At 33.4% G+C, this 26442-nt stretch overlaps 1 protein-coding gene across 2 annotated transcripts; it reads left to right on the forward strand.

Annotated features, from left to right (window-relative positions):
- Positions 1-49: 49 nt before the first annotated feature.
- LOC143245007 (STING ER exit protein) lies at positions 50-25750 on the forward strand. Of its 2 annotated transcripts, none has more exons than XM_076490736.1 (7): positions 50-250; positions 3436-3550; positions 6027-6068; positions 6494-6629; positions 9514-9603; positions 23830-23922; positions 25331-25750. In XM_076490736.1, the coding sequence occupies exons 1-7, from the start codon at positions 130-132 to the stop codon at positions 25391-25393; spliced, it is 660 nt and encodes a 219-aa protein (XP_076346851.1). In that variant the 5' UTR covers positions 50-129; the 3' UTR covers positions 25394-25750. The 2 variants fall into 2 exon arrangements, with proteins under 2 accessions (XP_076346851.1, XP_076346852.1); XM_076490737.1 differs by lacking the exon at positions 50-250 and adding an exon at positions 408-798.
- Positions 25751-26442: the final 692 nt, after the last annotated feature.

Raw genomic sequence — 26442 nt, forward strand, 5'->3', positions numbered from 1 at the left:
ATTTATATTATTATTATTTGTTATTAATATTTGTAATGGGTGGCGCTGTGGGCTTAAAGAAGTGTTAACCATAAACGATTGTTGACATTTTGTGAGTTGGTTCTTAAGGAATTTAAATTATTTAATAAGATGCCGAAAGTTGTATCACGAAGTATAGTATGTTCAGATACCAAAGATCAGGAAGAATATAATGAAGAAAAGCCTCTCAATGTTTACTATTGTCTCTGCGGTCAAATGGCATTAATATTGGGTATTCAATTCACCAGTAGTACTAAGAGGCGTGATCCGCCACTTATACTACTGTTAGTACTATTAGTAAATTTAGTACTGCTTTAGTCTTTTTTAGCTTCTAATGCTACGTACTAATTAGTGCTGAGAATTTTTTACTTGAAATATTGATTGTGTTATTATTATTTTACAAATAAAATAGTATAAACTTGAGCTGAACATTTATTGAAGTTTACAGGTTGGATCTGCTACTTTTATCTCTCATTCTTTTTCTTTTACCTGTTTGATCTGTTAAGTGAAAAGAAAAAGCAGATCCAACATGTTAGATGTGCTTGACTGTTCATTTTAAGTTCAACACGAGAGCATTATTTAGTTGCAGACTCTTTGTTAACCTGAAGATGACTTAAGAGGGTCAAAGTACTGTTCTGTACTTTATTTTAATTAAAAAGTTTTAATACCCATACCAGACGTGTTTAAGAATACATTTTTATTTCAACTGGGTTTCTTGTCATTATTATTTAGTTCTCATCATGCAAGGATTAAAAAAAATTCTTAGAAGCTATGATTATGGCAAGTTATCTTACATAACTGTTTGTAAATCGTTCAGTTGTGAATTTATATTGTGTTATTCAAACGTTTTGAATTTTCCTTCTGTGCTTTACATGAGTATTGCTGCATAACAATGTTTTGTAGTTTTTAGAAAGTTCTAGGTTTCTGTCAGGCGATATATATATATAAGTAACCAAGTTACTGCAATTATGTATGTTAAGTAATTGTAAAAAGAGATAGGTAGAGACTGGGTGATTGTGAGTTTAACCATATAAAGTGTACAGTGGTGACTTTTACAGTGTAATGATTGCAGAGAAGAATAATTCCTTTTGTCAGTTGGGTTTTAAAGTAATTAAAACAGTCTCTTAAGACTTTTGACTTAAAAGAGAATTATTTAAAGCTCTGGATATAACTGTGGTAATCATTAGTGTAATGAACTGCTTGCTTGGATTTGTTATTTAAAAATAAGTGGATTATGTGCTGTTCATGTATTGTTAAAATTTACATCCAACAAGTTACAGCAGACAGTACTTTAAAGAATCCTAACATCCCAAACATATAAAAACTGTGTCACAGTCTGAATTTGGTACTAGACTATCCCTGTGGGTAGGAGTAGCACATAGAAGTCACTTTAGTATAATTTGATGTTTTGGCTAACCAGTACCAAACTTAGTGTGAAAAATATCCCCTCCCTCTCCAGTGTTTCTTCCATTATTTATATTGTTAATCAACTGAGTATGATAGACTAGATCAGCAGTTGTCAAATATGACTACTATCAGATTTACATAGTTAACCCTTAACCAGCAGGAATGTTGTAGGTAGCAGCATCAGTTGATAATGGCTACTGTTTAAGGGTTAACGGTACATCAGAAAATATGCCAGAATACTTGTTAACAGCTTGTGTAGTTTTAACAGCCATGTATGATAAATGCTTTTGTGTGTGTGTGTTAGGATATATGTTATCACTTACATCTACAAAAATATTATAAGCCTAAGAATAAAGTTTAATAGTATGGAGAAATTGTATTTCCACAATGTTAATTTATAAAATAATTGTTAAAACTGTAAATTATTACACCATCATTTAATAGTTGGATTAATAATCTGCATAAACTTATAAGATATTGAGTATGATTTTTATGTGATATATTCATATATGTACTTTAACAGGTAGATTGTGATGTGTCTAATTTATGGCTTTACAAACTGATTTAAATTATCTTTTGACAGTTTTGCTAAATTTATGGCACATTTTTTTATGGTGTCTAGTTTCTTTTATGCAATTTACATTTAAGTAAAGAAAAGTTATTTGTCTGGTGTCTTAGTGTTGCAAATCTTTGTAAGGAACTGTATGCAAGTATTTTGATGAAATACAGCAAAACTCCTGTGATCTCTCCAAAGATCAGGTTTAAATGAATAAGTAATCAGACAAATGGTTTGTATGCTACAGCAATTTCAATATTCCCCCTGGCTATTGTCTTAATGCTTACTTTTCATTTGTAGTATACTTGAATAGCAGCTGTATGATAAGGGCTTGTTTTAAACTTTTTTATTTAATTTTTTAATTATTTTAATGGATCTATAGGTCCCATGTTGTTCCAAAATATATTATCAGATCTCTCTGTGAAGCCACTGAGAAGTTGCTACACATGACATTATATCTTCACTTTATTCTAAAAATGGCAGGTATGGGTATTAAAACTGTATTTTAAGTAATTCCTCTTTCTTTGTGAACCTGACAATGACCGAAGAAGGTTGAAACGTTGTTTGCTCCTCTACTAGTGCTTTCTCTACCCATATCAGCCATTTTTAAATATATAATTTAAACAATTGTATTTTCAATTTATTCTAAAGATGGCTAGTATGGGTATTAAAACTTTAATTACAATTAAGTTTTAATACCCATACCAGCCATCTTTAGAATACATTTTTGCTCGAAGTAGGTTTCTTGTCATCATTATATCTTCACTGTCTCTTGTATATATGTATAAGACAGTGCCTTCAATCTGAATTTCTTTCTAGTGTATTGACATCACATATTGTTATGAGAAATTGGCTGAACTAATTTGGATGAAATTTGATAAAAGCTCACATGATTGAGATCATGTGGGTTAGCAATAAGATGAACAATTCAAGCTTGCCAAGTATTTTAATTTTTTATTTTGAATGCCAGTGTCAAGTAAAAGTTATATTAAATCCTTCACCTAGTACAAGTAGCATTGCTAATTATTCAGAAGACATGTATGATAAAAGATGCAGGCACATTTTCTAGTATTAACATTTTAGATGAATGATGTTTATATATTGCATACTATATTGTATCATGCACTTCAGTTACAAGTTTTACCCATTGTGTAATTAATATTATATATATGTATTGCAAGACATTATCATACAGTTGCTGAGAATGTGAAATGCTAAATTTCCAATATTTTGGTAAACTAAAACAGATACATCAGTCTAAGTGTTTGACAAATAATTTATTAAATTTGTTTAATGCAATCTTTGAGGTTTAGAAATAAATGTAGTTTTATTTCAGAACATATTCTTCATAGATTTTCATTTTTACAAGTAAATAAGCCATCAACAGATAGCTGTTATATGAAATATACCAAAATTCTGTATTTATAACACTTTTCTGCCCTACTTTTTGGTAGATTGTGCATTAGAGAAACTTCCACTTAGATCTAAAGATGGAGCACGTGTTATTGATGGAAGTAAACATGCCCATAAACTATCATGTGAACAAGATGAGATAGTTTACTTGAAAAGGTAAAACATTTTTTTGTGTTCATGTGTAACATTATTACAAAGATAGAAAACTTTCAGTTTCATATTAAGGTTATTTCTTTATTTTTTTAACTTTTTTTTTTTCAGGTGGGTCAAGGGCCATGTCATTCACATTTGTTGTCTTGCATTCAAAAATTTATTGAACAACTATTCTGTGAATTTTTCATTAAGTTTGGGATCAACTGTAGATTGTTATTCAAATTTTTAGGTTATATGTTATCTAATTTCTTTATTGAAAAGTATATATTTAAAACACATAAACATCAACATACCATGTGTGTTGCACGATATGTTGAATGTAGCACTTGTTCAGATTAGTTGTTTGTGATGTCAAAATACAAAGTCTATAGTTTTGTACAAATTAGGGACTCAAATTAATGATATTGAAAAGCTAGAATTTAAAATGGAAACCTTTTATTTTTTCAGTTTGCTGAGCTGTCATTATATTTAGTGACACAAATAGAATGGTCCTGCTCATCTCTGTTTTTGGAAATGGTCCCTTATTTGCACTTACTTTTCTATATGACATTTGAATAACAGTTCTAAGGCTTATAATATCCCTTTAGTGATTTTCTTAGCCAGTTTCAAATATAATGGTATCCTCTTTTTTTTTTCGAGACAAATCTTTACACTGGTATACTGAGATTTTGGCCTGTTTGAAACTTCATATATTTTTAGATACATGTGCCTGACAACGGTCATTTGCAAACTCTTTGTTAACTGAAGATTAACTAAAGGTCAAACATTGTTCTGTACTTTAATTAAAGTTTTAATACCCATACCAGCTGTCTTGAGAATACAAATATAGCTTAGTTGCTAAACTTGATAAATTATAATGGAATTCTGTGGCATTGATAAAGTAATTTATGATTTTTTGGTTATTTAAATTCTCATATAAAATGTGAACAAAAATTGTTTCACATCCTTCATGTGTGAAATTTCTAAGGCTCAGCAAGCTGCAATAAGTAGCAATCAAGTACAAAGGTCAAAACTAGAAGAGACAATTGTTTGTTTTATTTCTTTATTTACCATTCTTTGTTTTACAAAAAAATAAGTTTAAGAACTTGTTTATATATGTTAATAATCTACATGCATATACAATTTATAATTATTGATATATGGCTGTATTTTACTAAATAATAGTCCACTAAAACACAGCCAAGATGAGTCACTCAGTTTCATATTGGATATAGTGATGTGTGCACATGTGTCACACCATTGTAACTTCTGTATTGATAGCCAGGCACAGCTGAAAGGTCAATATAATAAAATTATAAGTCCATATAAATGTATAATGTAATGAGATTTGAGCTATTTAGTCTAAACATTTATGTTCTTGTGTTGCAATCTGTAGTCATTCTAGAATGAAAAAGGCATAATTTATATTTATTTCCTAATTTCATATGGTGGTCATGAGATCAGTCAAATCAACTGAATCCATACAGAGGTTCATTGGTGAAAATAAAGAAATGTTTGATATTGTAAGGATTTTGCATGTGAAATTTGGAAATTTTCTAATTCATAAGTGTTTCTAATCTTAAAATGAAAATTACTTTGCATATTGGAAAGGCAATATCTGAAAATGAAAAAAGGCACCAGAAGAACATTAGATTTTCTTTTTTAAGGTTTGTTAAACAATAATTTGCATAAAATATTATTGTAATGTTTACTGATAACCTACTAAATTTTGTGAACATATACTTAATTTAAAATTAATGTGAATTATTTTTTTATAAACATGTTGGTTGTAGAAATTTGATCTTTGTGCTATTGAAAAATTACATGGATGTTATGTAAGTACTGATTCTTAGAAAAAGTTTATGGTAAGTTAAAGTAATATATTTATTTTTTTGTTGTTGTAATTGATAAATCACTTACTTTACCCTTGTTTATTTGTTGTGTGTGTGTATATATATTCTTATATTTGTATAAAGAGTGAAATTTTTCTTACATAATTAGCAGATAAATTAAGATTATAACTACAAATGCCATTAGATGTGATAAATTGTCCAAGTTTTATAGAATATTCAAAAGCCAGATCTGATATTTATAACCCTGATTGGGAACCTATGACTCATAAATCAGCTTTTAAAGTAAGGAAGATTTCATTAGTTCTTAAGAACGTTGAATATGATATTTATATTCAAGTATTTGTATGAGGTTTGCAAGTCTTAAAAAATAAATCTTGAATTTCCTAATCAAAACCTTTTCTGACCCTGGTGAAATTTTAATTACATTTTTTGCTATTTTCTTTCAGGTTTTATTCTTAAGTAGCTTAAGAATATAAGTTATTTTTGTGACATTTATATAACATTATAATACTTTTTGCTCAAATTTCTGACTAGTTTTGAAGATAAAGGTATAAAGAATGGACAGTTTAGTCATAATAATGAATTACTGCTTTTTTCATTCTTTAACAGTTTTTAATTTTATTGGTATATGTATATTTTTACATTAGGTCAGAAGGAATTGAACGTCAGTATAGAAAGAAATGTAAAAAGTAAGTATGAAATTAAACATCTTATAGTGAAGCAACATTTTAGAAAAGAAGGAAAAATATATGAGAGAGGATATTAAAGGTCACACACATCTTTTTGGAAAGAAGGAAAGAAATGATTTCAGTGTTATTATATCACAAAAAAATTAAACCTCCAATAAAGCGAGCACAATTTAAAGTTTCATCAAATGGATTTTAAAATGATTTCTTTAATGAAAAGATGGTTTGAGATAACATTTTATATGCCATTTGTAAGATGCTTATATAATAGCTAATTTTTCTTACCCAAGTTGTTCTCAACACTTGAAAAATAGCATCTGCATACTGTAAAATACTTCAGAAAGTTAGAATGAATCATTATTTTATGATTAAAGTTTTTAATGAATATCTGCAAAAATAACAAATAATTTGACATATTTTTATTACAGGTGTGGACTGTTACTGTTTTATATGCATGATCCAGAGAGTGTTGTTACTTTCATTGTTAAAGGGGCTGTATGTAAGGCTGGAGAGGGACCCATGAAAACGAGTATTTTTTCACAAGTTTCTTCAGAACCTAAGAAGGTAAAGTTTGTAATCAGTCATGCTAAATATTGATACATGGATATTAATTATAAGGAATACTTTTTCTGTCTCAAAAGACTGCTTGGTTCAAGCTGTGAATTAAGAAACTATAATTCATAATGTATTTACTGAACTAGAAAAATACAACAACAGAAAATACAATGTATATGTATACTTTTACTATCCTAACATTATAAGTTATGTGAATAATTTGTATGAAGTTGTACTTAATATAATAATTTGAAATGGTTGAAGAGAAGTAATCCATAACTGGGACTTGAATCCAAAACCTTCTGGCTCACACCCATGCTTTAAGACTGATACTTTACAATGTGAACTATCAAGGCTGTAACTGATTAAAAGTTTGTCCATTTAAACATATCATATTCAATATTAACATCCTTTTCAGGTAAAGAAACATTATATGAACTAATATTAGCTTTTACAAGAATCTTAGTATAATGTGCTTATGGTATTTATTTGACTTGGCAGTAGCTTGCTAAACAAGTTTATAGTGTCTAACAATTCTGTGGGTCTACCTTTAGGGATATGTGTACAGAAGCAATGAAAAGATTGTCTTTGAAGAGTTACCATATTGCACTTTTATCTTGTGAGTAATTAGTAAGTCATACTACAAAGAAACACTGTTGTAATCACCATGTAGATGTGAGAAAAATGTTGCTAGTTGAAAATTTGAAACAAACTTTTCACAAATTGGCAATAGATTGTAGCATCTCCTTTATATCAAATATCATATTTAAATAGACTATAATATTGTTTCTATCTTTGAATTAATGTTTAAGTATCAGAAAAATTTTACAAATGCAATCTTCAAATTTAATTGTAGTTTCTTCATTTTTAATAATGTTTGATAAGGATTTGGTTTAAAAAGATTACTCAAATTTTAAAACTTTTAGAATAAATTTATTGAGGTGCAAGAACTTTATTATTGTAAAGATTTTTCAAAGTATTCAGTAAAATTTAGATTCTCCTTTTTTCACTTTATTCAACAGTAATTCTACTTTTTCTGTCAACTATGAAAAACTAAATGGAGAATTAAATTCTAAGACCACTGTAATACCTAATGTTGATTTAATTGTATAATGTGTAGAATTAAAAAAATACATTGTGTGTACTTTGAAGTGCTTTGCTTCCATGTAAAGATCACAGAGTAAAGAAACTTTATCAAAAAAGTAATGTGAAACATGTAGCATGAATAATGCTCATAAAACTGATTAATTTTATTTCATAAATTTTTTATTTATTGTACAAAAAATGTCAACCTAATACTTCAGACTTTTCCACAGAAAATTGAATGCTAATCAGTGGAGTATTTTTTTTCAATTATTTACAATAACAGAGTTGTAAATGTAACATTGAAACTCTTGTATGGCAGGTTTTTATTTTAAATTATTGCAGGTAGTATGTATATATATTACATACCATATTTTAATGTAAATAATCTGCTCCTGGTATACCCCACATTTGAGGAGAAAAGTGCTCTAAGAAACCTTTAAGCATGTATCACCCACATTTCTATGTACCCCACAAGCCAGTGACATGCAAATTTTTCAAGATAATTTACCTTTAACTTGGATTAAAGTAAACCATTGTCAAGTTGTTGACATATATATTTTAATATGAAAGATGTAATTAAATTTCCTTGTGTTGCAATATTTTATGTCTGAAACTGTTCTTATTCAGGATTTAATTTTTTCTTATCAAATTAAATATATGTATTTAATTTGTAAAAGAATTGTTATAAATATATTATGATTAAATTTACAAAAAAGAAGCTTGTTAATTTAACTCAATCCTCTGTGGTTATGTTACTTGGTGAAAGTCAATCATAGGTTAAAGGTTATGTATGCTATGGGACACACTGAAAGTGAAATCTACTTGTCTTGGAATATGTGGGCAATTAATTAAGTGACATTTGTAATTTATACAAATACTGGTAAATACAGTGAAAAGTATTTGTTTTTGTACTTTGTCCTTTGACCATAAAATAACTGGGATTGTTAACAGATACACTAATTGGCTGATTGATGAATTGCTCCATGTTTTAAACAAGAACAACATAAATGAATGTTTTGAATAAAAAAATTGTGATTTAAGTCTTAAAAAACACAAAATACTATATTACCTTCATATGAGTATACCATGCAGTTGGAATTTTTGAAAAATAACTCAGGCCTGTGAATTTTAGCATCATGAAAATTATTTTGGTTTTAATAATGCACTTTCCATTATTCACCTATAACTGAATGTGAAAATGAATCTCAAAATAACAACCAGCTTGATAAGTTGGTATTCAGTTGGCATTCCTATGCATTTCATTACTGCTTCACATCAATGTGGCATGCTTTCAATGTGCTTGTATAGATATTCCTGAAAGGTGCTTCTTTGGGAACTTCAAAAAGTTTATCTTCCCTGTTTATCTTGCAATCTTCCATTAATCAGTTTAACACAACTCATAAATTTCAATCAGACTGATATCAGATGATTGACCTGGCTATTCAATAACATCAGTTTTCCTATTTCTAAGATATCTTTTAATGACTCCACAGTTGCAGAGAAACTTGTTTGGTCATTTTGTATGCTAACTGGAATAAGACCTAAAAAACTACAGCAGATGCACAACACTAAAATCATGTAAAGTTCAGGTATTTATGAAAGCCAGTGTTAAAATTAGGATTTAAGATCATATTTGAACAGATCTTGTGGATTGCATTATGAAAACATGATTTTACATATATAAAATTAAATGACAGAAAAATATTATCATTATTACTTTGTTTTCTAATTTATATATATTACCCATATGTAAAGCAGCAATTTGCAGAAGAGAAGAAATGCTGTAGTAATGTATATTCTTTTATAGATTATGGTCACCAAACACACCAAAAACATGGGCAAATTTAGTTCTGTCACAGTCTCTACTATAGATGAAGAAGAAGAAGAAATAGAAGCAGTAAGTATTGGCCAAGTTTTGTGATGATGTTTTCATTGTTATGAATATTTCTAATGTTTTCATATACAGTTATGACAGAAAGTGTTCTTACCCCTGTGTTGTGAGTAGTTTTTTCCTCGTAACATAAAAAGTATCATGATTAGGATAAAGAAAGTATAGTATAAATATTATAGTAACATACATCGACATAAATTTTTATGTAAATTGAATGACAAATAAACTGTTTATAAACAAATAACCAAACATAGGAGGGGCATAAAGTGTTCATGCATCTACTTGAATGGTCAGTTGTGTAGCCTTTCAGGTGAATTACTTTGTGCAATCTCTCCTCATAGCCCTCCATGATTGTTTGACAGTACTCGGCTGGTATTTTCTTCCACAGAAGGCCTCCAACTCTTGCAAGTTTTTCGGATGATGCTGATGAACCCTGGTCTTCAACTCATGCCAAATGTTGTCAATTGGGTTGAGATCAGGTGACTGTGATGGCCACTTCAGAATGCTTATATGGCTCCTCTGCAACCAGGATTGCACATATTTCAATGTGTGCTTAGGGTCATTGTCGTGCTAGAAGATCCAATGACGCCCAAGCCGCAAGTTCCGAGCATCATTCTTGATATAAGTGACTAATATATCAACATACTCTTCTTTTTTCGTGATTTTGTAATACTTTTTAAGTTATGAGCAAAAAACCACTCAGGACGCAGAGGTACGAACACTTTCTGTCATAACTGCAGGTTGGGTGGAATCCACCTAGTTAGTAACCAAGAAGGAATCCATGAGAGTAATTACACAATAATTTTTTAGAATTGTATGTATATGTTTACAAAATTGTGCAGGTTATTAGTATACATTACAAGGCTTTAATAAAATATTCGGTTTTCAAATTAAGTATTAAGAGTGTTTAATTAAAGATTTTCTCATAAATTCTTTCAGAATGTTGATGAGGTAACATGCAGAGTAATTTTCATTTTAAGATTAAATGCACTTTTATACATCATAAAATTTTCAGATTTTGCATGTGAAATTTTTATAACCTTCAGATAATTATTAAATGCTTTTTTGAGAAAAAACTTTATTTTCACTATCAAATTGGAATCTCTGTACATGTGTAATATGATTTGACCAATCTTGTAACCATCATAAAACATTAGGAAGTAAATGTAAATTACACTTTCTTTTTCTAGAATCACTACAGATTATAACTTAAACACAAAAGTTTAATATAAGTAGGTTAAATCATAATATTGTACATTTATTATATATATATTTATCATTTTTATTGCATCTTCAATTGGAATCTTTCTCGGGATTACTTGGACTCCCTATTTAATCTTCTTCCTTATCATTTATCTCCATTAATAGTTGAACAGAGATAACACTACAGTGGAAATACTGATTCCTTTTTCTTGTTAAGATATGCATTTGTTCATGAATCTTTTCTCTAGGGTTGGGGGGCATATGGGTCAATTAGCAGGAGGTTTCTGGATAATGGTTTCATGGAAATGTTATACCATATTGTTATTTTGGAGCTTCTTGTGGTATGATGTGCTTTGGGTAATTTTCTTCTTATTGCATAGAATAGACTTGTTATGATCTATTAAGACAATTCTGCCATTGAGTGATGTCGAGAAACCCACTTGTTGAGAAATTTATATGCAAAAACGGCTCGTTTGGGTTGAGAAAATATTTTACGTAGAAGAGCGAACAACGTTTCGACCTTCTATGTAAAATATTTTCTCAACCCAAATGAGCCATTTTTGCATATACAATTCTGCCATTGGCCCTGATTTTAGTTGTCAGGGAGGTGCCATTCTTGTTCCCTTAATGGTTGAATATTGGAACTACATTGAGATCTACACATTACTAATATATCTTGTAGTGCATCATGTTCTGAGTGCTTTCAAACATAAGGTTGATAATCTTTTCCCCACAGAATTGTCCTTTGACAATCAGTTTTTCCAGTGGCTGTGCAGTTATTAATGTACTCCTTATGTGGATGTTTTTGCCATTTTTCTCAACACTAAGTTACCACTTTTTGGTCTTTTGTTTTCATCTACAGGTCTCAGGCAGTGGATGCTTTCAGTCAAGACTAGACCAACTGGTATTTTTATGCTTACCTTCCTGTACGGCTCTTTTCTTGGGTGATTTTATTCATTTACTTCACTCTGCATCAGGTCCTTCTACTTGCTACTTACTGGCTCACACAACTATGGCCTTCTTTTCTTTCAATTCTAAATTACAACCCCATTACCTTTTCCTCTCACTGTTTTTCCTCCATCAACCTTGGTCACCAGCCATTCATCCTGCCATTCACACCCTTTGATTTCACACTTGGCATTTATTTGGTCTCTTACAAAGGAGAATTGGATTGTCTATATATGTCATTTCATTTTTAGTGCAGTCTGTTCACCATTCTTCCTGTGTAGTTTGTTAATGTCAGTAAAAAGCCTTCTGCTAGTGGTCAGTAAACCATGGGGTTTCTCTTTTTTTCCCACTGTTCCTCTCCTTACAGATTTTCTTACCTGTCTGTTTGATCATGGGGCTTCTATTTCTTTCCTTGTAGGTTATCAAGCAGCTTTATCCAATATCTTCCTTTCTCCAGGTGCCATGTTGTGTTTTTCTCTCCTATCATCTCCCTTTTATTGCAAATTTTTGGATTCATTGACCTCCTCATTGGGTGGTTCTTCTGGATTGAATTGACAGTATTGTTCTTCACTGTTTCATGCTCCCTCCCTTTGATTTTTTGTCTTTCTGTTCCCATCTCACTGATTCCATAAGATTTATTTTATATTTCTTTAGCGTGTAAGCATTGTGGGTCTGATATCTTTGCCATTGACATTTTGCATACTCTGTTCCATTCCATGTATGTTCTTCTTTATCTGGATGGATCTTTCTTGCTCACACTTTAGCATTTTCTTCATCCATGCTGATTTTACTTCCCTCCATTTTCTACCTTTATTTTTGGTCTGATCTAGATAGACTTTCATGTTCCATCCTTGGTCGTTGTTGTTATGTTGCCCACACAGCCTTCTTCCATAGTTTCTGAACCCATCTTTTCTCCTTGCTTGATGTTTCTTCTTCTACCTCTAGAGGTTTGGTTCATCAGCTGATTAGACTGATATATTCCTCCTTATCTCCTTCTACCTGTAGTTTATTCCATGTGTTGTTGCATCTGATACAGCACCTTACCTGGCATTTAACCTCCATTGTACATTGGAGGAATGACACCTCATTTGTTTATATCTCCCATTATTCTCATCATGTAACTGATTCTTTCTTATCAGTGTACAACTTAATGCCTGTTGTGATCCTTCAAACATTAGTTTGACTGTGACTTGGAAAAACTATCTTTTTCTATGTATTAATTGTGCTTACAATGACATGTTCCATTTAGTTCTTGGATTTTACTTAGTAGCTAGCACTGTATCCCCAGGTATCCTACTTATCTCTTAATTTCAAGAATTGGCATTGTATAGACATTTGGACTTAAATCATTTCATCCTAGTAACTCAGTCACATCACATCTGTGCAGTGGTTCCTGGAAGTTTATGTTGTGTGGCTCCAGCTTTGATAATTTTGCAGACTGTGGTTACTTTGGATATCTGCTGGTGTTAAATGCATTCCAGCTTCTGTGTGGTTCTATCTAGAGGATGGTGTTGCTTTGGTTACATACATCTACTCCTGATGCTCAGTCTCTGTGGGATTGGGGTCGAGAGGTTGATGCTGCTTTCATTAGTTTGGAAATAATTTTTTTGGATGTTCCACTAAAGTTGTCTTTCAGTGGAGGCTAATCTCACCAATCTCCTTCTATACCTATTAGCCAGCAATGCACAATGTAGAGATGGGGTGTTACACGAAATTGCTAGTAGGCTTTAATGCAGTATTTGGCTTCATCCACATTCTAGTTCCAGACTGTACTAACCCATAGACTTTCATAGGTAAAGCATTAGGGAAGTGCTGCCTATTCCTGCTCTCATTTTGATTGAATAAATCAGACGTGGGCTGCTTTCAAAAACAGGGTTTTTCTGGTCCCTAATAGCATTGTTCCTGGTTTGATGTTTATTTGGACTCTACCACATTTCTTTACTGTCCCCTACGTGTGGATTCCTGTACATGGTGAAGAGACCTCCCAGGAAAGGTTCTGTTCTTTCAGTTTACATCCTCTGGGATCTAAACATCCACCTACGTGTTTGCCATGTGTGGTGACCTGTGAAGGGGATGAGAGGATTCTGGTGGTTGAGGGATCCAACCCTAATACACCACTGTGGCCTTAAATTTCTGTATATGGGCAGCCTTGAGGTAGCCTCCCTAGGGTCAATCAGCTGGTCCACTAAGCTAGGGTCAACCAAGTACCAGTGTTGGATGTTCTCAACATGTGTTATGGATGTTGTATCTGATGGTGGTGGTTGGGTATAGTGCTCACAAAACCCTGGTGTTGCTGTAGTGTTCTTGTTTGGCATTGTAGTGCATCCCTTCATAGGTCTCTATGATGTGTGTGGTCAGTGGGCACTGAAATATTCTTTTTTTATTATTATGGATCTCCAAATAAAATCTTAAATAAAATAGTAAAAAACAGTCCATAGGTAAACAACCACATCTTGAAGGTTCTGAGCAGCAATCTTCAACATCTGTAACACCCATATTTCACTTTCTTATACTACATTCTCTTTCAGACAAACCTTTAGGGCAGATGTCTCCCTATTTCATTCAGAATGGACTAGAGGGACTTGCTGGCCCTCCAGAGTCAGTAAAGAAGCTTCTCTCTGGTGACATATTGGTGGAAACATTGACATCTTTACACAGTGAACTCCCCTTGCATTCAAAGGCAATTTGGGATATACCTAGTGAGGTTACAGCTCCTGCTACTTTGTATTCTTTATGAGGAGTTATTGTTGAGAGGGATTTGAAGAACATCCCTGAGTCAGAGATTCTTCCTGGTTTCTACACCTGAAGAGTTTCTGCACTCAGGCATATCTCCACTCACAAAGATGGAGTTATGATGCAGACCAATGTCCTCATTCTCACATTTACATCCCCATGTCCACCTGCCACCATCATGGCAGGTTATCTTAATTACAAGGTATGGCCACACATTCCGAACCCTCTCAGATGTTTCCAGTGCCAGCACTTCAGGCACTTGAAGACATCATGTCATGGTTCCTTGACGTGTGCTCATTGCGATGGCAAGGACCACGATGCCTATGAGTATGGAACTGCAATGTCTCTCACCCATCTTACTTTTGTTCTTTCCCTAAATGGTTGGAAGAAAAAGAGGTGCAGCATTTGAAAATGATTCAAAACATTACTTACCTTGAGGCTCAAAACTTGCTGTCCATCACTTCATCTCAGACGTATGCTGCTGCACTTATTTCCACTACTACAGTGGGAGTGCACATGGATCTCTCTGTGCCTCCAAAAGAATCATGCTCACACCAAATAAAAAAGTTTTGGACCTCTGTGGTTAAAAAAGTTGATGAACCAACGTCAACATCTATCTCTGTCTGTAACTTACATTCCAACAAACCCCAAGATCTATTTCCTTTGGTTCCATGTATGGGCATTTCCTTGGGTACATCTTCTCCCACCCCAAGATGCAAAATGATCATTTGTTCATGTTCTCAGTTGCTAGAATCCTCTTTCAACAACAAAGATCTGCCCAATCAACCCAGGACAGGTTCCATGGAGGTTGATAGACCTCTCTTGAATAAAGACAATAAAGAAAAAAGACGTGGTCGTAAACAGGATGGCTTTCCACCCAGTTCGCTTACACATAAATAAAAATGGCCACCTTGATACAATGGAACTGTTGAGGTTTACATTCTAATCTGGATGACATCAGAGCACTGATTGTTTCCTACCATTCTGGATATCTTTCCTTACAGGAAATATTTCTGTAACCTGCCAATAAAGTACAGTCACCTTTCAGCAGTTTTCTTTGTACAGAAATGACAGACTGTGTGATGGACAAGTGCATGGATGGGCAGCACTGTTGGTTGATCAGCATGTGTCCACTCTGTCTTTGCCACTGGACACATCCTTGGAGGCCATAGCCATCTATGTTTCCTTGGGTTGTACCATCACTGTTTGTTCTCTATACCTGTCACCTGGAGAGACCTATGATAAATCAGACCTTGATGCTCTCAGACAGAGCACTGTCTTCCTTTTTTATCTTGGGGGACTTTAATGGACATCATCCCCTCTGGGGAAGTGCTAATATTGATGTGGTGGTTGCTCTGTAGAGTGTATCCTCTCTGATCACAATCTTTCTCTTTTCAGTAGTGGTTCTTTTACTTATTTTAATGTACCTAGTCAGTCATTTACTGCTATTGATCTCTCAATTTACTTTCATTCACTATTCTCCCACTTTTCATGGTGGGTTGACAATAATCCAGGAGGCAGTGATCATTTTCCTATAATTTTGAGAGAGACTGGCTGTGGTCGATGCCACCAGATCCTGATGCCCTGGTGGAAGCTGGATCAAGCAAACTGGTCCTCTTTCACTGCTCTCACAAAACTTGATTCTACCATAATCTGTAAGTCATCAGTAAATGACTGTGTGGCAGCAGTAACTGACTGTATTATACAGGCAGTTGCTAATTGTATTCCTAAAACCTTGACACATTTTCCATGATATCCTTGTCCATGGTGGAATCCTTCCTGCCATATGGCATGCAAGGCTCAAAAATGGGCCTGGGATACTTTTCGTAAGTATTAAGTTCACAACCAGCATATCTTGTACCACCAGTTCCAAAGTTATGTGGGACAAGATTTGTAAGTTCAGTGGGCAATATAATTCTTTCCCCCTCTTGATTTTGCTCTTTGATGGCCAGGAAATCACTGATATCTGCAACATTGCTGATACTCTAGGTGAAAGTTTTTGCTAGGTATCTAGCACTTCTGCTTCATCTTTCACTTTCTTAGCCATCAAGGCTTGGGCAGACTGATCACCTCTTTCCTATTGAGCTAATTGCCTCTATAATTGTCCCTTTACACTGGTGGAACTAGTACTGGCTCTTCACTAGTCTGGCAGTATTATTGTTCAGACCTGATGATGTACATTATGAAATGCTGTGCCATCTATCTCCTGCTTTTCTTGCTATTCTTCTAATTGTTTTTAACCAGATCTGGTAGGAGAATATTTTTCCTGATGCCTGGCACCAGGCTATTGTCCTACCTTTCTCTAAGCCTAGGAAGGATCCCAAGATTCCTTCAAACTACCATCCAAATGCTTTGATGAGCTGTCTCTGTAAGACCTCAGAGAGGACAGTTAATGCTCGTCTTGTTTGGTTCCACGAATCAAAAACCTCCTCTTGCCCACCCAGTGTGGGTTCCAAGGACAGAGCTCCACCATGGACCACCTGATTTGATTTGAACTGTCAATCAGAGAAGCCTTTCTCAAATGGCAACATCTTGTATCAATATTCTTTGATATTGAGAAGGCTTATGACACAACATGGAGGTATGACATTTTGCAAGACCTCCATTTATATGGGTTACATGGCCATTTGCCCATTTTTATGAAACATTTTTTTACTGGACGGATGATTCCATGTTCGTGTGGGTTCGACAATTTCCCATTATTTTCTACAGGAACTTGGAGTCCCTCAGGGCTGTGTTTTGAGTGTCACACTTTTCGGTATAAAGATTAATGCCATCACTAAACAACTCCCTCTTACTGTTGCAAACGGGTTTCATGTCGATGACTTTTACATTTCATGTTAGTTGTTGAACATGAGATATATTGAGCAGCAACTACAGACTGCTCTCAATCATTTATTGAAGTGGACCACAGCAAATGGTTTTAACTTCTCTCTTCCTAAAACTGTTGGCGTGCACTTTTGTTGCCAATGGGGTATTGACCCTGATTCAGAACTCTGTATTGGTGAAGTTGTGCTACCTGTGATCCCTGAGACAAAGTTCTTGGGGCTTATCTTTGAGTGTAAGCTGACCTTTATATCACACACCAAACAGCTACGGGTAAAATGTATAAGAGCTCTGAACATCCTATGTGTCCTTTTTTCCACCACTTGGGGAGGATATCAATGTTCTGTGTTAAAGATGTATTGTGTTCTTATTTGACTGAAACTGGACTATTAATCACTGGTCTACAGCTCTGCCAGGCCCTCAACCTTAAAGATGCTGGATCTTGTTCATCATCAGGGATCTTGGCTGTGCACTGGGGCTTTCTGCACTTCACCAGTTCAGAGCTTATACACAGAGTTTCATGATCCATCTTTGCACCTATGCCTTTTGCAACTGTCTTTACTCTATGCTTCAAAACTTCGTTCCTTACTAAAGTGTCACTCCTGGAGTTATGTTTTCCTTCCTTGGTGGGCCATGCTTTTTCAGAACAGATGACCTGCCATTGCTCCTTTTGGCCTTTGTATCCAGGAACAGTTGGATGAATTGGGTCTGTCCTTGGATAACATTGCCATATCCACTGGTCAGCCCATCCCACCATGGCTTATTACAGTCCCCAAATGTGACCTGTCTCTAAGTTATCTGAGGAAAGTTGACACTGTCAATTGAAAATACTGTCTATTATTTGCTGAACATCTTTCGAACCATCCTTCCATTCCTATTTATACAGATGGTTCGAAATCAAGTGACTGTGTGGGCTCTGCCATGGTTTATTGTGGGTTGGTGATTGGGCATAAAATCTTCTCTACAGCTTCTGTGTTCGCTGCTGAACTGTTCACCATTTCTCTTGCTCTGGATCACATAGAAGCTAAGCAGTACTAAAACTGCACTATTTATATTGACTTGCTTAGTTCTCTACAAGCTCTGGAATCACTTCACATTAGTTCATACCCTGTCTTGCCAATATTCAAAATCAACTGGCCCATTTCTTTTTAATATCTACTTGTATCCAGTTTTTCTGGATACCAGGCCACGTTGGTATTCATGGGAATGAGCTTGCTTACACTGCAGCTAAATCTATCTGCTCTGGTGCTGTCACCACTGTTATCATGGATCCGCACCCATATGTTGGATGGTCTTTTTCTTCCATGGCTTTGGATAATGAGGCCTGATGTGTCTGATGTTGCTTGGGCTTCATGTTGTTATCTCTGTTTTATCCACAAAGGTTACATTTATCAGCTTCAAGCCTTTTGGAGTAGCATCAGATTTCTGTCAAGTGGTCTGATCATTTGCTCAATTCCCATCATTATATGGATGATCAGCTTCTTCTAGCTCCATCCTTTTAAGATTCTTTCCCACACACTGAACGTTTTAGAGAAGCTGTTTGGGTGGTTTGGATTATCAAATTGGAGAAATCTGTTATATATCCTACTCAATAACTTGTACATCTGGGGAAATTTTTCAATTCACATCTCAGCTGAGTCCAGCCTTTTCCTCTTCATGTGCAAACCATGTAGTTTTTTTTTTTCTTCAGAAGGTTCTTATCAGCACATTCTTGCCCAGTACAAGAGGCTCTTTCTCTTTTTGGGAATTGGGCATCACTGGGAGGTTGTTATCCCTCTGAACTATGCCAACATGTTTCTTGCATGTCAGTCTTCCTGTTAGTCTTCTACTCCAAGTAATTACTCTCATCCAATCTACTCTGTGTTGAGTCCTTCTTGTGGTCCCTTTCTGGCCAGCTCAATTGTGGTTTCTGTCCCTTATCTCCATTATCTTTCACTCTCTCTCTGTTCTTCCTTCAGCAACACAAATTATGGATGTTTCAATTCTCCATTCCACACTCTGGCTTCATGTGTGGCTTTTGTCTGGCCCCTTGCGAAGTGTTTGGAACTATTCTGTTGCATCTCTGTTATCTCACTCTGTCCATGTGTCATCCATATCTGTATATCAACCTAAGTGGAATATATTCTGTCATAGGACTGTCCAAAATGGAATCATCCTTTCTTCACCTTCCCTTTGACAAGGACCTGTTTGTTTCAACCATTATGGGCTATACAGCTGCTCTGTCTGCTACCTTTTTTTACTTGTTTTCACTGTGTTTTAACTCTCTAATAATTTCTTTTTTGTTTTGGTCTATGCATCTCTATTTTTATCCTTGTACCATTCATATGTGGATTGGAATGTAAGTATTGTTTTCCTATGCCCTTTCCCTTACTCCCTTCAAACTGGTAACCTTATGTTTTTATCACCTATCCTTGAAGATGTATTTGCTTCTTTTTTGACTTGCGGATGTTGCCAGTTGGATTTGCTTGTCAAATCACAAGAAATTTGATTTCTTCACATTTGTACTACAAAACCTTTGTCCTTTTATATCCTAACCATTTCTTCCTTCCACAAACATTGGTTACCCATGAAAGCAATTTCACAATCACCCTCATTTCCTTTCCTTCCATATTCCATATTTACTTGTGCTTTGAATTTGAATCATCTTCTATGTTTAGTATGTTATTTGTTGCACACAGCACTCTTATGTACTTCTTGCTTTCATTTGTTAATCCATTGGAACCTCTCCATTTCTTATAATATTTATCCCATCATCCTTATTGATTGGGTGTGTCTTATCATTCATATTGCTTATTTCTCCATTTTGCCTGAATCTTGCCAATTGTTCTGTGTATTGTCCCATCAAGTATGTTACCTCAAAGTGTTTGGCTGCACATTTTCACCATCTGCATTTAGTGCAGAGTAAGTAGTGATGTTCTGTGGGTGTAGATGTCATGATTGTTTCATTTCTGTTGCTGTTCTCTGTTGTATCTTATGTCAAAAATGTTATATTTTGGAAAATTTCAGTCAATTTTACTGTTAGGGAAGCTGATTTATATTTTATAGACATCCTTTCAGTACTGGATGTCAAATCCTGAGATTGCTAGATCAAAGCTGTCACATGTGTCATGCTTAGGATTCAGTGGTTCTAGAATCTCTCTGGTCTTTTTAACTTGAGATAAATACAGTATGATTCCTATCTTACCCTTGTATGGGTGTTGGTTCTCAGAAGCAAGGGTGTTGGATGTAATTGACTTATCTAGCACGTCGTTCCATCCCACCCTAGCCACATTAAACTTAAGTGCACATCCACTAATTTACTTTATTTTTTGTGGGTTTGAGTCCAATATACATTTCACAGTTGGGGTCACTATCCTGCCACAGTTCTTTCTTCTCATTTTTCACCCTTATCTTTTACACATTTCATGGATGGGTAAAGAGTATACCTGGTTCACATGTGGTGCAGCCCCCTCATCAGATCTTTAAATCTGACTCTTATTTCCAAGAGTATCCTTTAGACTCTTGTGGGGCTTACTTCTGTCATTCTCTTGCATTGGTGCCATCTCCGATTCAATTTGGTATTCTAGCTAATCTTATATGAGGAGACAATTACCTTATCAGAAGTTATAATTTCTTTATATTGAAATTGTATTTTTAAAAGGTAGTTACCTTTTCTCACACTTCCCACCCTTTTCCCCACTTTCCTTTGGTGCTTACATCTTCTGCCAGATTTTGAAGTGATAGTTGAACAGAGTCATGTAGAGGGTGTCACGTGTCATGATGTGCTGCACTCCTGCTAGTGGAGAAATGATGCATGATGATTTACATGAGAGACATGTTGGAATCATTTGAACTGTTAGGCATGTGGCATGCATAAAGAAAATGTTTGCACATGGAGAGTGGCACTGAACAAGAATAGCTAATTTCATGAGAAGAGTTAAGCACTTACTGGAAATACATTTTTAATATAGGAAAACTACAACTTTTGTATGTTAAAAATATATTTATGATAGATATTTATTACTTATCGCACCTACCACCCTTCCTTCCTACTTCCAGTGTTGTTTTTTTGGCTAATCTCAAAGTGAAGATTGGTTTCAACTGCATAGAGGAAAACAGTTGGATTGGAGGATTTATTGCACTCGTACTGACGGAGGACTGTCACATGCTGATTTGCATACTTAAATAAAGCTGAACCAAGTGGTATACATGTGAGATTAGGTGAGAGCCTAAAGGCTAGTGGCAAGCAAACATTTGTGCACTAGAGGACAGTCAAAGTGGGAATAGCTGTAACTGTGAGTTGAGGTACTTATCAGAAATGTATTTTCAGCGTATGAAAATATTGATGTCTTTCACTATTGACGAGATAAGAAGCATGTTCTTTATCTTTCTTGCTATAAGGTCATATTTGATTATATTTCTACTTCAAGAGACCATGTGGATTTATTGTTAAGGGTTTTTTACACTGAATCCAATGATATATGGATTGTAGGGCTTTTTATCAATAATAAAATGTACAGAAAGTCACTTGTATATGTAAAACAAAAAAATTTATTCTCAAGTTTGTTTGGTTCCTGTGAATAGAAAATTATTGATTGCAAAAGGGTTAAGTGAGTTAGTGTAAGCTTTCATTTTAATGTAGCATTTAGGGCACATTTAACAAAAAAACATTTTTGTTATAAAGTTATAACTGCAAGACAGAATTAATACATGGGAAATTCTGGGGTGTGTAGTCAAGGATGTAACTGCTTTCATCAAATATTTTAATTTAAGTGGTAATATGGTGCAGTATGTGTCTTTGCTGTTACTTTTCAAAATCTTAGTTTTACAGGAATCCCGTTATTTATGGCAAAACATTTGCTAAAAACATGACCAATATAACTTGATATAAAGGAAAGAAAAGAATGCACCAGTTTCAATAAAACAAGTAAGAATTGATAAGTTTTATACAAAATATTGAAAATTATTTTACTTTGTGACATACAGTAGTATATCATTGGCCAAAAAAAGGTAGTGTATGATGCAGCCAAAACAACCTGCAGGACACACTGTGTGTTATTAATAGGAATAATAGTTTAGCAGTCTTCTACTTACTGTAGCTCAGACTGTGGTAATCTGAATTATTTTAAGTGGATGTGCTTTACTGGGCTCTTACTTCACTTACCAAATTTCGAGGAAATCCACTAAGAAATACACAAGATGCAAAATCTCCAAATTTGATTGAAGTGTTGTTTTTTTTCCCTCTGTGCCAAAAGTGTGAAAAATATCCTTAGCTTTCATGGATTTTTTTTCAAATATAGTGCACTGATAGATTTTTTATAACTTACAATTACCTGTCAAATTTGGTCTAAATATAAAATATACATACAAAGTTATTCAAGAAAAAGGCTCAAATTGGAACAAAATTTTTGAAGATGCCTACATAAAAAAATAATTTGAGTTATAATTCTAAAATTTTTACTATAGCTTCACCCAAGAGTAAAATTGGACTGTTTTTAGTTATTTGGATTAAAGATAACTGATTTAGAACAGCAATGAACAGAGTGAACAGAGATGCAGATGCATTAGTATTGGTTAGATCAAGAAAACTAGATTAGTAGTTTTTAGCTCAAGTTTTCAAAAGAATCACGTGTGGATTATTATTATTCATCACAAACTTTTAAGTACAACTTTACTGAACATTATGAAATTCTACTAGTTAAAGAACATTTAGTATCTTATGATATTAGCTTAAGCTTCAAGTTGAGCAGAAACATGGGCTGGCTAACTAATGAAGGAGTATTTGCTGTAAAATTCTTACCAGTTCTACAACCAGGTTAATTTACATTGATGAAACATAAATAACCCTGTTGAAATTTATAACAATTGTACTGTTGTTTGTGCCAATATATATGTAGTATTATGACAATGTTTATTATCTTTTGCTTTGTTAGAGGTATTGAACAAATTCAATTAAAATTGAAGATATCCTGTTATAAATTGTTACCTGTCTTATACTTCTTATTCCCTTAGCTTAAGGCCCAGCATGGCCAGATGGTTAAGGAACTCGACTCCTAATCTGAGATTTGTGGGTTCGAATCCCTGACACACCAAACACGCTCACCCTTTCAGCCGTGGGGGGTGCTCTAATGGGACGGTCTATCCCAATATTTGTTGGTAAAAGAGTAGCTCAAGAGTTAGCAGTGGGTGATGATGACTAGCTGCCTTCCTTCTAGTCTTACACTGCTAAATTAGGGATGGCTAGTGCAGATAGCCCTTGTACGAAACAGAATTTTTAGTACTTTTATGTAAGTATTTTGGGTGCAGAGGAACTGGACAAGATGAATAAATTAGTAAGATAACATCAGCAGTCTTGTTTTTCGAAAATGAAGACATTGACTTTTCTTCAAAACAGATGCTAGGTTTTACATATCCTATTTTACACGTGTATATTTTTTTGCATGTGATGGTTCTCTGGGTTTTTCACATTAATATAATTAAGTACACATACACACAACAGTTAATTTATCATGTATGATAAAATCACTGTAATGTGATTTACAGAGAGAAGTGGCAGATTCCTATGCAAACAATGCTAGAATTATTGAAAAGCAGTTGGAAAGAAAAGGAATTAGTAAAAGAAAGTTGCTGGAGCAGGTAAGTACATTAATCTAAGTCAAATAATAGCTGTTAATATTTATTATTCATGCACATTCATAACATAATTGGACTAATCAATACCATCCATTTCAATATGTAACTGAAATAATGAGCACCATTAATTTTACAATGCAAACACATCCATAAAGAAATCAAACTAACCAATAACATTCTTTTCAATATCCAATTAAACAGTACCATTTTCAGGATGCTTTCAAAAGCAAATTATTTAGGATTTTATAAAAATAAAATTTATACACACATCTCATTCGTTATGTCTAATGTGGCATGCTAATATAAATCAATTGATATGAAATATACTATAATTTATTATTAACAGCATGTATTTTCAATCAAAATGCCTTAATTTTAAAAGTGTAAAAACAAATAGCACTGTAGTCACATTTATTATCTAAAAATAAACAGAAATGTTTAGGTTAAAAAATCCAAGTCATATTTGCTAACTACTGTGTATATAAAATTGACATCTGAATTTTTCAACAAAAGGTGAAATGTTTGGTTAAAAGAGTTAAAATCATATTTTGTTCCTTTTTATTACTTCCCCCCCAAACAAAACACAAACTTCTAAGTATACAGATAAACTGTCATATTTTTGGTTAACTAAAATAAACTATGGACTAGAGGAAGTGGACACAGCATTATTTTACCTGTTTTACATGCCTAAAATTTTTTTTGCATAAAAATAAAGTTTTTGTCAGTTGAAGTAGGCATTATCATATTTTGCTTTAATACACTGTAATAGTGTACTAAAAAGTATTCATTTACTGTTTAAGATATGAAATTTTCTTTTACATATTTTGAAGAAACCATTCTGAAGCTATAATGTAATTATACAAAGTTGTCATAATGTAGAGAAAATTGTTATCAGATAAAAAAGTAACTCCCTTTGCAGTTTTGAGGAAGGGAGTTCTACCAGCTTTTATCAAGTAGCAACAGATATCGGGTATCTTTAATACTTAGAACCCATTATTGGTTTAAAAATAATGTGTTTTGTTAGGGTAAAAGTTAAAATAACAATATGTACGCTTTTGAGAGTGTTTTTACTTAACTGTGTGTATGTAAAGATAAAGTTGATAAGGTGTTTCTAATGTGAATGGCTTTGAGAACAGTTTAATAAATTAAAGAACCTTTTTAAATGGTGTTAAGTGCAGAAGTTTTTAACATACATCAAGTGTAATTGCAATGTATATCTTCAGTAAGTAATTTCACTGGTTGTAATTATCAACTATAAATTTATCAGATTGCATTTCAAATAATGATGCAAGAGTTGAAGTGTTATGTTTATCTAGTATTTTAATTGTTTTAGATGAAAGATTGATAATGTATTGATCACTGTTAACATTTTTTTGCTGTCTTCAGTTCATTATTTCTATCTTTTCTTAAGGTTGCACCAACTGACCAAGATATTAAAAAGTCCAAACCGAAAGGAACTTTGATTGACAAATAAAATGCTGTGGATTAACATGTAATGAAATATGAAGTTCCCCCTTAAAAAAGAAATTGTTTGCCCTACAGGACAATGAGGAGACTTCAGTATAGAACACAATCAGCTGTAGAAAGTTCAACCCATTGTAGTCTTTATTTGAAGGAAACATTTTGAGAAGTTACATATTAAATTCAACTTTTTGAAAACACAGTGCTCAAGTCTTTTCAAAAAACGTAGTTCAGTGTGTACATAATTTTGTATCTGAAAGATTGCTTTGCAACCCAAGTTAAGTCTTGAGGCTGCAATATCATGAAAACATATTTGTATATTTGTTAAACAGTTTGTTTAGCATCTGTAAATAAAAGCTTTATTTCAAAATGATACATATTTCTATAATGCTTGTTGACACTTTAAGCATGAGAAACGTATATTTCTTTTTCTCATTGTTTTCCTAGTGTATCTTGTTTTATGGTTCTAATGGGTGAGGTATGTAAAATATATATTAGTTGTCATAGGTATTTTTATAAAATAGTTACAACTCTGTGCTGTTTAGTGATGTAAATTTTAAGCATATTTTTTCACTTGAAGGTCTAAAATTAATATTAAAAAAACTAAACTCAATTACCTTGCTCTCCCAGATCCTGCACCACTAACACATTCATGTTTTACAAAATCTATTAACACTAACATTTTAGTTAGAGAACTTGAAATAATTTCAATTTCCAAAAGGAACCAATTACAGTCATAAGCCAAACAGTAGTAAACTACAAAGGTAAGAGAATACATCTCCGTGCTACAGAGCAAACTTAACACAATCATATCTTACATAGTTTGAAGTTGAACTACTAAATCCATTAAACAGAACGGAACAAAGCTAAATCCTATACACAGACGAGGCCATGTTTAACTAGGGTGGCAAATTTTGAGCAAGATGTAAAATGAAAAAAAAATTAAGAACTCAAGTAGTGTTTTTTTTTGTTTTTTTTACATTTTAACATGAATAATCATGTAGGTCACCTTTACTGGATGAAATAAAATCCCATTTAATTAAACACTCTTCTTACTTTTGC

The sequence above is a fragment of the Tachypleus tridentatus genome, chromosome 2 (assembly GCF_004210375.1).
Source record: "Tachypleus tridentatus isolate NWPU-2018 chromosome 2, ASM421037v1, whole genome shotgun sequence".
NCBI classification, from domain to species: domain Eukaryota; kingdom Metazoa; phylum Arthropoda; class Merostomata; order Xiphosura; family Limulidae; genus Tachypleus; species Tachypleus tridentatus.

Coding starts and splice junctions, on each gene's coding strand:
- LOC143245007 (XM_076490736.1), top strand. CDS start 130: ATGCCGAAAGTTGTATCACGAAGTATAGTATGTTCAGATACCAAAGAT. Junction 6,069..6,493: donor TATAGAAAGAAATGTAAAAA/GTAAGTATGAAA, acceptor TTTTTATTACAG/GTGTGGACTGTTACTGTTTT. Junction 6,630..9,513: donor TTTCTTCAGAACCTAAGAAG/GTAAAGTTTGTA, acceptor ATTCTTTTATAG/ATTATGGTCACCAAACACAC.